This window comes from Filicampus tigris, chromosome 3 (assembly GCF_054856515.1).
Source record: "Filicampus tigris isolate MCC_2025a chromosome 3, RoL_Ftig_1.0, whole genome shotgun sequence".
Taxonomy (NCBI): Eukaryota; Metazoa; Chordata; class Actinopteri; order Syngnathiformes; family Syngnathidae; genus Filicampus; species Filicampus tigris.
The window spans coordinates 15,958,902-15,971,707 of record NC_141219.1 but is presented as its reverse complement, the minus strand read 5'-3'; the positions used below and the strand labels follow the sequence as shown (position 1 = coordinate 15,971,707).

General features: G+C 37.7%; 2 protein-coding genes across 2 annotated transcripts; both read left to right on the top strand.

Moving 5' to 3' along the window:
• The first annotated feature begins 1,677 nt into the window (after positions 1–1,677).
• Positions 1,678–5,155, top strand: nmbb (neuromedin Bb). The gene is made up of 3 exons (XM_086025797.1): positions 1,678–1,870; positions 3,379–3,566; positions 4,141–5,155. Exons 1-3 carry the CDS (start codon positions 1,696–1,698, stop codon positions 4,189–4,191), a joined length of 414 nt encoding a protein of 137 aa, XP_085881923.1. The 5' UTR covers positions 1,678–1,695; the 3' UTR covers positions 4,192–5,155.
• A 1,334-nt stretch (positions 5,156–6,489) lies between these two features.
• Positions 6,490–12,338, top strand: LOC147150051 (tetraspanin-3). The gene is made up of 7 exons (XM_086025573.1): positions 6,490–6,658; positions 8,137–8,328; positions 8,400–8,474; positions 8,654–8,755; positions 9,642–9,794; positions 9,919–10,002; positions 10,099–12,338. The coding sequence occupies exons 1-7, from the start codon at positions 6,596–6,598 to the stop codon at positions 10,189–10,191; spliced, it is 762 nt and encodes a 253-aa protein (XP_085881699.1). The 5' UTR covers positions 6,490–6,595; the 3' UTR covers positions 10,192–12,338.
• Positions 12,339–12,806: the final 468 nt, after the last annotated feature.

Below are 12,806 nucleotides of genomic sequence, written 5' to 3'. Positions count from 1 at the left end.
GTGAGAATGGCAAAGGTTATTTAAAGAGCAAAGTACACAGCTGAAACATGCCAGTTTATCACCTCCAAAGCATCAAAATGTGTGTGCCTCAGAACACCAGCAAGCTGATGAGAGCAGCATGTTTTAACCACTCCAATGTCATGTGGCTCATTGTCAAAACCAGTCAGGGACCCTGGTGACAAACACTCATGAGGTGGGGGTGATACAAATTAGCCATGGAGGCTGACTGTTCAGGGACGCAACCGGACAATTTCCAATCAATGTTTTGCTCTGTCTGGATCGTCCATTTTTTTTTTTTTATTAAGTAAAGCGGATGTTTGCAAATGTCTTACTTTGATTAAACAAAAAAGATCTGTCTGTCAATCTGCTTTCATGAGGGCCTACAGAAATCAGAGTACCGGTAGTATATGTTGAGTGGCTGAAATGATTTGGACAATTTTAAGTTGAATAATGGCTCCAAACGATTGTGATTATTAAAATAGTTGTTGATTAAATAGATAACATTGGTCCACAGCAAATTTTAATCAGAGGTTGCTGTATGTGTTCTTAAACATTTTTTGACTGATTTAAAAAAAAAAAGCCTTTTTTTTTTCTCTAGAACATCAGTTTTTTGTGATATTTTCGTTTTTTGTGTTCCAATTTGATCTATAAAAGCTTGTGCATTACATTACCATGGTTGTAATTTATAGCTTTGACAATTGAAAAGATATTCGACGTGTTACTGAACCAAACCATTAATTCATAATTATTAGTACTATTGTTGCAAAAACCTGAAGAGCTAGAGAAAAAAAACGTTTGCAGATTTGGCGTCAGTGCCAAAAATGTATCTTGAAAAGTGTACCTGATTTAAAAAAGGTTTGTGCCCAGTGTAATCGATTATTGATTATTCTATTCATTTTGACAACTCTAGTTTTAGCCAGATACTGTACTTTGGATGTTTTTTTTTTTTTTTTTTGTTAAATAGTATTGTGCAATTTCATTTTATATATTTGCTGGCAGCATGGTGACAGTGGATAGCATTCTTGCCTGACAGTCGAAAGATTCGGGGTTCAAATTTGGCTCTCATGTTCTCCTCATGCTTGTGTGGCTTTTCTCCTGGACCTCCGCTTTCTCCCTTGCCTTCCAAAAGCATGCATGTGATGTTCCCTGAGCGCTGTCTAAATTGTCCATAGGTCTGAAAACTGAGTGTCACTGTCAATGTTCGTCTGCTGGCATAAGCTGTTGCTCACCTTCGCCTATCACAACCACGCTCCCACTCCCACCATGTCAACAACTTCACCAGGTAATCAAGTAAATGCCACTTTGTCAGTAAATGCTCATATGTTCCTCCAACAAAACTCAGTGCAGCTCTGCTTACCTTGTGCGAAGCCACCACTGCTGCCTAACCGAGGAGGAAGCGCAGAACGGCTTGTTCGGACACATTTTCTGCTTAACTGCTGTCCTGGCTTGCGCAAGCCTATCACTGACTGATTTAACCAGGACACATTTTCTGAACTAATAAATCCGTCTCCAGTTGTGTAAATGTGATTTTATAAAAGCATGGGCTAAAACATAATGATACTGTGTATAATGATTCATGACATGCACGTGATTAAAACACATCATCAGCTGAGGGGGCGGGGTCAGGCCAGGACTGCCTATAAAAGTGGGAATGATGCGCCAACATAGAAGACACACACGCTCACACTGTGTTAGATGTGCACCATGAAGGGTCTGACGGTGAACAACGTGTGCTGGTGTGGCTTCTTGACTTTCCTTGTCGTCTTCTCCCTCGCTTCTGTCAGCACAGCAGTCAGCTTTGACCTCACCGAGCTGAGGAATAAAGTGGCCAAAATTAAAGTGAATCCCAGAGGGAACCTTTGGGCAACAGGTAAGAGAAAGTGTTTATTCCTCATGTAATAATGAAGATGGTTGAGTTTATTTTTTTTATTATCTAACTTTTGGTCTGTACTAACTGGCTAAGTAAAGAAAAAATCCTCCTGAATTTGTTTTTCTTTAATTGGCTTCTATTGACTACTGCTGCTTTTTTATAGCTATGTTTCAATAGGCAAAATTATATATATTGTACTGTTTTAAACCTATATTACTTAACTTTCGGATGAATAGATGATTTTTAATTTTTGACTTTGCACAATTTAAAGTTAAGGATTTTTTTTTTTAAATACAACATAATTTATAGTTAAAGAGAGATAACCAGCATACTAAATCCATACAGATGTATACTGGATGTACTTTAATGTTTTGTTGCACTATTTAGAAAATTCTTCAGATATAATGCAACAATATTTTTACAATACAAAATTTTTGCAACAATTATGTTCCGGTTGCCGCTCCCTCCCTTTGGAATGACCTTCTGTTAAACGTTAGGCAAGTTTTCTCTCTGTCCATTATTTGTCCTAAAACACAGTTTTATTCTTTGACTTTTTACTTGCCATTCTTTTAGTGTTTTATTGTGTTTTCTGTTTTAATGTTATTGATTGATTATTTTATGTCATGATCTATGTTTTTGTTTAGTTTTGTTTCATGTTACATCTTGTTTTCTTGTGGTTTATGTCTTGTCTTGTCTGATTAGATTTTTGTGTTCACCTCTTCTCGTCAGCCCGGTCCCTCGTGTCTTTCAATCAGCTTCCTCAGCCACTTGTTTCGTGTCCAGGTCTTTCTCGCTGTCTTGTCAGTTTGTTTGTATTTAGTTCCCTGCTTTTGTTGAGCCCTTGTTGGTTACTCCTGAAGGAGAAGAAAAAGAAGGAGAAGAAGAAGGATAGGAAAAGGAGAAGAAGAAGAATGATAAAGAAAAAGAAGAATGAAAAAGGAAACAGTCTTTGTTGGCTCATTGTCACTGTTCTCTCAAGTTGTCTTTTCAATTCTGTCCCCGACACCTCCAGTAATTCTGCTTTTTCTATGGCCTCAGCTTTTGCTGAGCTTCACCCTTGAATTTGAGGTCAACCTCTGGTGGCTTCTTCTCCTTTGCCAGAATTTCATCCAAGGCTTGTTTCTTTTGGTATTCCTGTTGGTTCCCGTTTGGGAGTCCATTCTTGTTTTTGGGGTTTTTTCCACTTTGTGTCTAGTTTTTTTGGACTCCTATTCATTTAGTATTTTTGATTCCATATGCCTTGTTTACCTATTTTTATTTTTGGAAAATAATTTTGTTTTGAGTTAATCCTGATTTGCCTCCCTGCATTTGGGTCCAACTTTGTGCCACTACCACCACAACAAGCTGCAAGTTGTAACAGTTTTAACTCTTTGTAAAATTTGATTCATCTACTTTTTACTTTATGTACAGCACTTTATATACAGCTGTGGTTGTTGTTATTTTTTTTTCCTTAAGCGCTCTATAGATTGATTTGCGTAGTCTAATGGTGTTGATGATGTTTGTTTAAGGGCATTTTATGGGCAAGAAGAGTGTGATGGAAACCCCGCTGCTCTCATCCACCGAGGATCAGGGGGTAGGAGACTTGGAGGTCTCCCGGCCACAGGGGCGCACCGGCCTCGACGAGCTTTTCCAGGACTTCCTGCGGGTGGCCATGCAAGCGCAGGTGGACTCGCAAGAGAGCCGCTTAAAAACTCAAGTGAGATCTGTTTCTTCAAGTTATGCAAATTTAAAAGGATGCTGCATTTCATTTTTTTCTCTTTAATTATTTTATCTCCCCCCTGCTGTTTCAATATTTTCCCCAAGAATTTTTGTAGTTTTTAATATTGGGGGCTAAGTGTGTGTGTGTGTGTGTGTGTGAGGGGGGGGGGCATTTTTCAATCTCTTTCAAATATTTTTCGTTGTCTTCCTAGTACTTAATAATTAATCCTTATATTAAAAAAAATATACACCTTTCATTTTTCCCCTAACGGTTTTGTTTCCCCCCCCTAACTTTATAATCTTTATTTTTCTTGATATGTTTGCTTCTATTATCCTATTATTTTTATGTTTTTGTAATGTTTTTTCTAATCTCCCCTATTTATGTATTTTCCTAATATTTGTATTCAATATACAGTGTTATATTTTTGTGCTTCTATTGTTTTTTGTTTTTTTTGTTTTTTTTCAGTTTTCTCCATTTTGGTAATTACTCCTTATATTCTAGGGATTTTTTTTTCCCTTAATATTTTTTGTGTATTTTTGATTACTAAAGTGTGTGTGTGTGACTGTTGCAGGAGGCAGAGATGCTGATGAGGATTTTGGAGATCTACTCACAGAGAAAGTGATAGACCGTGACGGCCATTAAGGACAGTCCACTGCTCAGATTGATTGTAATCTCTCATTTTTGTGCCATTCACAATAATAGTTTTTGTTTTTCCAAATGTTCCAATGTTTGGGCTTGTTTTTTTTTGTAGTCAAAGTTCACAGTTCCATTACTGTCACTGTATGCTGACATGCAGCAAAAACAAGATCTCAGAAGATTGTGACATCATTACTACTATGCGCGTTAAAGCTTCTATTTTTCTGCAGAAACACATCCAAAATAGAACTTGTATAAATGTAGGCAGATGATATGAATCATATTTCCACTTGGCTGAATATTGTATGAAATTAATGTACTTTTAAATGCCTGGTTAAAGAAAGTTGATGATGATCAATGTGATTAATAATGGGGAATTTGCTTAGCAAATAGTTTTAGGCTGTGTAATATAAACACTATTTTAAATTTGCCATTATAAAGACTGGAGTTCATGCTTGAAAGGCTGTATTGTGATAGGTCACCCTGCAGTAAAACTCCTTTGTAAAGTGTTTATTTATTCACTCTTAATTTCATCTAGTAGGCTTTAGTTCCAATGCATCCATTATGCTCATCTCATTTATATATATATACACTATGTGAGGATAATGGGATCAAATGGAAATATGTTACCAATAAAAGCATGAATGGATAAAAAATACTGTTGTGCTATTTGCTCTCTGTCTTCCATATATTCCCCAAGTGATTCTTTTTACCAAACATAATCCATTTGTCGAAACTAGAACAATTATTCTCAAACCCAGGGGGACGTGTCCAAGTAAGAGGCACACCTCACCTGGAGCTGGCCACTGGACTTCCGGGCAGATGTGTAACATCGTGTATGATAGAATCCCCCATCTGTGGTCCCTTCTCAAGGTTTCTCACTTTTCTCCAGATAGGTTTCTCTTTAGTTTTTCCTTGCCCTCCTGGGGGTTAAGATCAGGGGATGTCGTGTATATGATCTGGTGCATATGTGAAGCCCTTTGAGACTTTCCTGTTATTAAGGGCTTTTAAATAAATTTGACTTGACTTGATATGGTTATGAAAACATATTTTTGTGCCCAGACCCCTGCCCTAAACACAAGTGCATGCACACATGGATGCACACATACTCAGCCACTTGAGAAAATTGTTACTGTTGCCTTGTATTTTTGCAGTTTTCCACAGTTTTAATATTGTGATTTGCCTATTAAACATCAACAATAACACCCCAAAAATTGTTCCATACATTATATTCTGTTTTATGTTTAAATCAGTTTGAATGTCTGCAAAAGGCTTGTCGCGGCAAATTGACATTTAAATCATAAATACATAAATGTTAAGGAGATAACCAACTACAGTCTCAAAACTATGAATACATTTAATAATCTTTCTACTTACAGGACTTGACTTCTTTGAATCAATGATTTGTAGAACCTATGTAGTGAGATCTTTATATATGGCCAGTAGTCTTTTTAAACGATGAATTAATTTTACCAAGCAATTGCCATGTTATGTCAAAGAATAATATTAATTTTTAAAAATATATTTTATTTAACTTGAAAAAAATACAATATTACAACTGCATACAAATCATTAAGAACATAAAATAACCATTTTCTATATGTTACATAAACAATATTTGGTAACTATTTAACTTTAACTCATTCAGTGACAGACATTTTCAGACCCTCTTTTACCCGAACGTTCGAAAAATATTTTAAAATATAGAATTAAGTTCCTGGCATTGAATGGCTGGACTGTGCAAAGACAAACAAATATCTCCTTTGCAGTGAATGAGTTAAATAAATATTGATTGATGAACTCATTCTATCCCAAAGACATATTTATGTCAGAACGTATTGGCAATGAATGAGTTAAATAAATAAATAAATAAAAGAAAGAAAGAAAGAAAGAAAGAAAGAAAGAAAGAAAGACGGACGGACGGACAGACAGACAGACAGACAGACAGACAGACAGACAGACAGACAGACAGACAGACAGACAGAAAGAAAGAAAGAAAGAAAGAAAGAAAGAAAGAAAGAAAGAAAGAAAGAAAGAAAGAAAGAAAGAAAGAAAGAAAGAAAGAAAGAAATGTTGGTGAGATTACCAACTACTTTAACCAAATCATCCATATACTGGTGTGCAGGTATTTATTTCATATTACTGTACTTCGATTTGAAACCAAGGCTAGGGCCATTTGGTGTGTCATCACAAACCACGTGACCATTGTGTCACCCTCTGCCGCGTTTTCATTGGTCCATCCCTTGAGAATCTGCACAGTAGGGCGGGGCCGCCGAAGCCATTTTATGATCAAAATAGTACAAAAAAAAGTGCAGCAGGTGCATCGCTTCTCATACTCGCACAGAGACAATCGCGAATTATATATAATTTATTTTTATATCGAGTGAACGATGGGCCAGTGTGGTATTACGTCATCTAAAACCGTCCTGGTTTTCCTCAATCTCATATTTTGGGTAAGCAAATTTGAGCACTTTTGAGCGATGTGCAGCATCCTTGAGGACGAGGACGGACTGATGTTATTAGCAAACTAGCGCACTGCGACAGATGCGCGTTCTCAATTTAGCTTAGTAGACGAGCCGCGGTCTATTGGTAAACAAAATAGTTCATAATACATAATACTTAACAACGTGAGGCGCTAGGAATTAAACTGCGTTGGGAGCCGCCATGACGTAACGTGGCAGCTGTTGACCCGCGGTGCTACTTAAGCTAGGATGATGCTAGCAGGTCAGCATCCCATACTATAAAAAAACGCTAACCTAACATCTACCTTTGTACGATGTTAATAATGCTCAGTTTAATTGTCACGGTGGCATTGATTCAACATTATGACTTTCGTTATTGTAGTAATTGATGCTGTGCACTAGCGTTTGTACGTAAATCGGAAAACGCTGTAGTGAATTGCAGAATGTTTGTGTGGAAAATCGTTTCTAGACCATAAATATAAAACAATCAAATGAAAGACTGCAAGTACAGCATTCTGACACCACGACCTGTACATCTTGCAGGACTCGATGTGGGTTTGAACCTCTGTTTTTCATTTGGGAATGTCTCTTATCAAATAGAATCTATTATCATATATAATTCTATAAATATTCCATCTGATAAAATTAGATTTGGCATGAAAATGTATTGCAAAACGCTTTTATCCGTTTTTTCGCCGTTCGTTTTTGTTTATTTGCTACTTTTTAAAACCAAATAACAATTAAGCAATATCACACGAAAGGGGCTCGTTGTTTTACTTTATATTACTCATGGAACGATCTTGTCCTGTGAAACTGCTTGGTTGGAACTGACTGTTGGACACATCAATACAAAATAATTCATGGAAAAAAAAAACTTTTACTGCATTCATTTGAGTAATTTTGTGCTTTTAGGTGTCAACTCAACTGACATTGCAGAAACAAAACATACAGTGCAAGGCTTGAAATAACTTTATTTCTTTGCCAAGCAGTTTTGCTAATCAGTGACCTCATCTGAGGAGCAACTTTCTAATTTTGAGGAGCCATTTTTGTGTCTCCCAGACTACCCAGAGACACAAAGAAAGGGTTTCATTCAAGAATTTGAAAAAGCTCATTTTGATCAGAGATGGGGGTTATGTGCCCCTAAATATATTTTCGATGCATTTAAAAAATGTATTTTTTTTATTTTTAGCACATCAGTTTTTTAAGATATTTTTTTTAAGCTTGCGCAATGCGGATTTTACCATGTATGCAATTAATCGAGAAAAGTGTACCTGCACGTCTGATTAGGGGAAAAAAAAAATTGGGAAACACTTTCATATGGTACATCGATATTCCAAGTGCTTGCTGATTGTCATTGTTGATAACACAAGCATTCTCAGCGGGGTGTCATGCTATCCAAGTGTAGTTCATGAATTGCCAGTTAGAATATGAGAACTAAACATCTATATACTCTATTTTTTCTGGTGTAGGCTGCAGCGGGCATTTTGTGCTATATTGGCGCCTACGTATTCATCACCTATGATGACTACGACCACTTCTTTGAGGACGTTTACACTCTGATTCCGGCCATCGTCATCATCGCCGTGGGCACGCTTCTCTTTGTCATCGGTCTCATTGGCTGCTGTGCCACCATACGCGAGAGCTCCTGCGGCCTGGCCACCGTGAGTGCGCACCTGCTGCTTAAGTTAGGACAGACGGCATGATCAATTATGAACTTTTTTCCTTTACTCAGTTTGCCGCCATCTTGCTGCTGGTGTTTGTAACAGAGTGTGTGGTGGTGGTGCTGGGCTACATCTACAGAGCAAAAGTAAGCTTCTTTATAGTTTATTAAAGCGTAGTTTAATGTTGCTTCAACAGTTGATCCCTGTCTTTTGTGAATGTTAAGTTTCAAATATTGCTGCCAAAAATGAAAATCCGTAAATATCCAGATTCCAAAAATACTTCTAAAAAAGGATGAAATGGGCTGATAAAGTATGCGTGTTCTAGGTGGAAGATGAGGTCAACCATTCCATCCAGAAGGTATACAACGAGTACAACGGCACCAACACGGACGCTCCCAGCCGCGCTATCGACTATGTGCAGAGACAGGTGAGAACGGAAAAAGGACACAAAGTACTCTACATTTTCTCTTATCATTATCAATTCAAAACTCTGAGCTATGTTATGATGCTTATGAGAGGGAGGTTTCTTTTAGGAGGGAGTCCTTTATTGCTGCTTTGTTACAGCTCTAGCTGTTATGAAATGCGCTATTAAAATAAAATTGTATTGTACAAACACAAAAGTTGGCAAACTGAAAAAATTTAAGTTATTGAAATTTTTTTTTTAAATAATTGCCTTTAAGTGCATGTTCATGCATATTCAGTAACTTCTACTAACAACCCCGGCTAAACTTGGCTTCTCCCTAACAAAGTTGAGTCTTTCATTCTATCTGTATCACTTGAAAATTCTTCATTGACACAAGTGACTACTTTTAGGTAGGGATTTGGCGCCATCCTGTGGCATTTATTACATTACAGAAAGAGCACACATAACAACAAATTGCTTATTTTAATGTGGCTTAGCTTCACTACAAGCCCACATCGCATTGCGGCCAAGGGTAAAGTCCTGGTTGATTATTGCGCCTTTTGGTGCTGTCATTAGTAAATCCTTGTGGCGGATGCCGGATGCTAAACTAGTGAATTGTCAGTTATTGGATATTGTCACACACAGAAGGTGGCGGAAATGCACCAACAGTATTTGCCATCCGCCAAAAGAAAGTGAAGAAGAAAAAAAAAAAGAAGTAATATTCATAATTTTAAAGCATATCAGTGTCTTTTAAGAAACGGTTGTGTACCTTCGTATGTACTGCTGTTTTTGTTAGCAACAAGGTTCAACTGTGTTCCACAGTTCACTTTTTAATGCTCGTGTGTTACCAATGACATCTTTGAAATTATTACACTTGGGCATCTGTTGACTACTCTGCTGATGTTTTTAGCTTCACTGCTGCGGTATCCACAACTACTCGGACTGGAGGAACACTCGCTGGTTCAAAGAGTCCAAAAACAACAGCGTCCCTGTCAGCTGCTGCCAACCCAACATCAGCAACTGCACCGGCACCCTCGCCCGACCAGCAGACCTCTACCAAGAGGTGCATACACACGCACACACTCAACAGCAGTGGCAGTGTTTTTGTTTATTTGTTTTTTAAATAAACAGTTGTTTTCTTTCAAGTTGTTTTCACTTATTCATACCTGTTTTGTTTGTTCTTTTAGGGTTGTGAAGCTCTGGTTGTGAAGAAGTTAAAGGAAATCATGATGTATGTCATTTGGGCTGCGCTAACTTTTGCATCTATACAGGTGAGGAGGACTCAAGTCACAAATCTGAATTATTAGTGTGAAGCATAAACACTAAACCACAAAGTTGTACAACCCCCTCTTTCTGTGTGCCTCCAGATGCTGGGCATGCTGTGCGCTTGCGTGGTGCTCTGTAGGCGTAGTCATGACCCGGCGTACGAGCTGCTGGTCACCACCAACAGCTACGCTTGAAAGACACGCGTGGCCAGCGTCGGAAGGCGAGAGTCACCACTTCATGGTAGATTTCAACTGTAGTTCTATAATTAAGCTTAGGTATATAAGCTCAAGCACACCTTGCACAATCCAATAAAGTAGCAAACACTGGCAATGTGGTCCCAACACGAGGAACCACCTATTTATTCTTATTATTGACATGCTTTGTAAGCTCTTTTTATGTTCTTTTCCTGACACTGACATGCTTTAAAAAGCCGGCGTATAAATGGCTATCAGCATTATTTAGTCTTTTAAAAATTAAATGAACTTGTTCACTCAGAATGGAAAAAAATAATAGCTGCTTTATATGTGAAGTCACGGTTGGAATTTAATAGGAAATTGGACAAAAAAATTACTGTATTTTTCGGACTATTAGTTGCTCTGGAGTCAAAGTCGTTCCAGTCAAAAAATGTATCATGTAGAATAAAAAAAAACATATATACGTCACTCCGGAGTGTAAGTTGCATTTTTGGGTGTAATTTATTTTACAAAAACTGAGACCAAGAGCAGTGGAGCTCGGACACGGACCCAAAATCCCCATTCTGAGCGTGCACACCTTCACTAATACTTGCTCGGAAACTCAAGAGAACTGTTCAGATGTGTCATTCGGTCATTTAGAGTGCCAGAGCCCAGTGCGTCAGACAGTACGGATGGAAACAGTTCAACCACGAGCTACTGAAATTAATGTGATGGGAGTGCACTCTGCCTGTCCCAACGCAGGCACTCTAAGAGTGCTGTTAGGGCGTGAATTTTCGACCACACACCGTGTAGACAGCAGCGAACGAGCTTCTGTTATATTTGAAATGTCCACTTCTGACTACGGAAAAGTTTTTCTTTGTAGTTTAAAATGGCTTACCTTAACTAGAATCCTGTGTCGCATTGTGTCCAAAGGCAGAATGCTGGCTGGTTATTGCGCCTTTTAGTGATGTAAATAGGAAATCGTTGTCCTGGCTGCATGCTAGCAATACATCACACATTAGTTGCCATGACTACTACTTACCACCGGTGGTAATGCATTATAAGTATTTGCCAACCGCCAAAAGAAAGTGAACACGATTAGAGAGCAGGAATTTTGGGTGCCAGTCCAAGCTCCAATTTTAATATATTCAAGTCACACCTGAGTATAAGTCGCAGGACCAGCCAAACTATGAAAAAAGTGTGACTTAGAGTCCGAAAAATACAGTAATAGCATATTTATTGTGGTTCAACTGGATTAAACCCCCGCAATAATTCACTCTCTAAATCAGTGATGGGCCATGCATTTGCTGCCTGGACCTTCAGTTGGGAATTACCCAATTTAATTCACTTCTTAATACAACCATTATCACATTGCAGTTCTAGTAACCATAAATTTAACACAAAAATTTAATATAACAGCTTGGGGCTGTGCCACATATAATCTGCAGGCGTTCAGAGTCGATGTTTATCGAAAAAACATGACTAAAACATAAAAATGCACATGAAGTACTAACCAGAGATGCGGATTATTAAATGTGCTCATGTGTGCCCTTTGCTGTGGCTGTGTTGTGCTAGTTGGGGGTGGGGGGCAGTACTTTGAACTACAGCTTGTTACTTTTGTACAAAATCCTACTAAATATGTGTGAGAACTGGCCGTATGTGGTATGCTTTTCCTTATGTGCTACTTTGTACTGTGATTGGAACTTTGAAGACATTTTGTGGCTGTTTTGATGCAAAACAACCCAAAAAAACAATAAAAAATTCCCCCCCCCTAAAAAGTATAATTTAGCAGTGAAGCAGATACTTTATATTTCCCATTTTGTTTTCATGCTGTCAATTTAGTTCTGAATCCGCTTCACTGTTGAAGCACTGTGAATATATATATAAAGTGTGAGCCAGTTGGATCCCCAGTGTTGTAAGTGGGTGTTTAATCAGTATTAAGCGTTCCCTTGTGTTTCATCTTTTTTTTGTTAGTCATATGCCCAAATGTAGGAATGACTTATTTTATATATAATTATTTTTCTGTGACATTTTGCAATGTTTTCATTTACTTGGCGCTGTTACATCAATCCCAAAATATTTTGCTGGATATGTGGGGGAAAAAAAGAGTAACAAAATTGTGTATAGCTTCGAAGAGGAAACAAATAAAGTCATACATTTCAATTTGACTGCTCCTCTTTATTCTTTTTCATTCATGTTATTTTTTAACATGCAAAAAAGACATTAAAAAAAAAGCAACTGCTTACAATGTTGCCTTTTATAAGCCAGTGTTTAATCAAAATTGTTTTAGTTCAAGATAAGTTTGGTGCATACTTTGAAGCAGCGCTTCTCAATTATTTTTCGATGCCCCCCTCGAGAAAGAAGAAAACATTGTGACCCTCAACCCTCCGCCAAGAGTTGTATCACTTGTCTATAAAAAAGTTAAGTACGCCTCTTCATAACATTGTATCCTTGTTAAAAGAAAAGAGCGCTCTACACACAACAAAGAATAACTTTAACATTGTTTATTAGTCTGTAACAGATAAGATTTGAAGTGCATCAATTTTCTTGAAGTTCAAACACAAATTAACTGAGAGCAACACTGCCACCTACTGTAGTGGATGTGCAATTATACTTTATTCTAATACGGCAAAAAA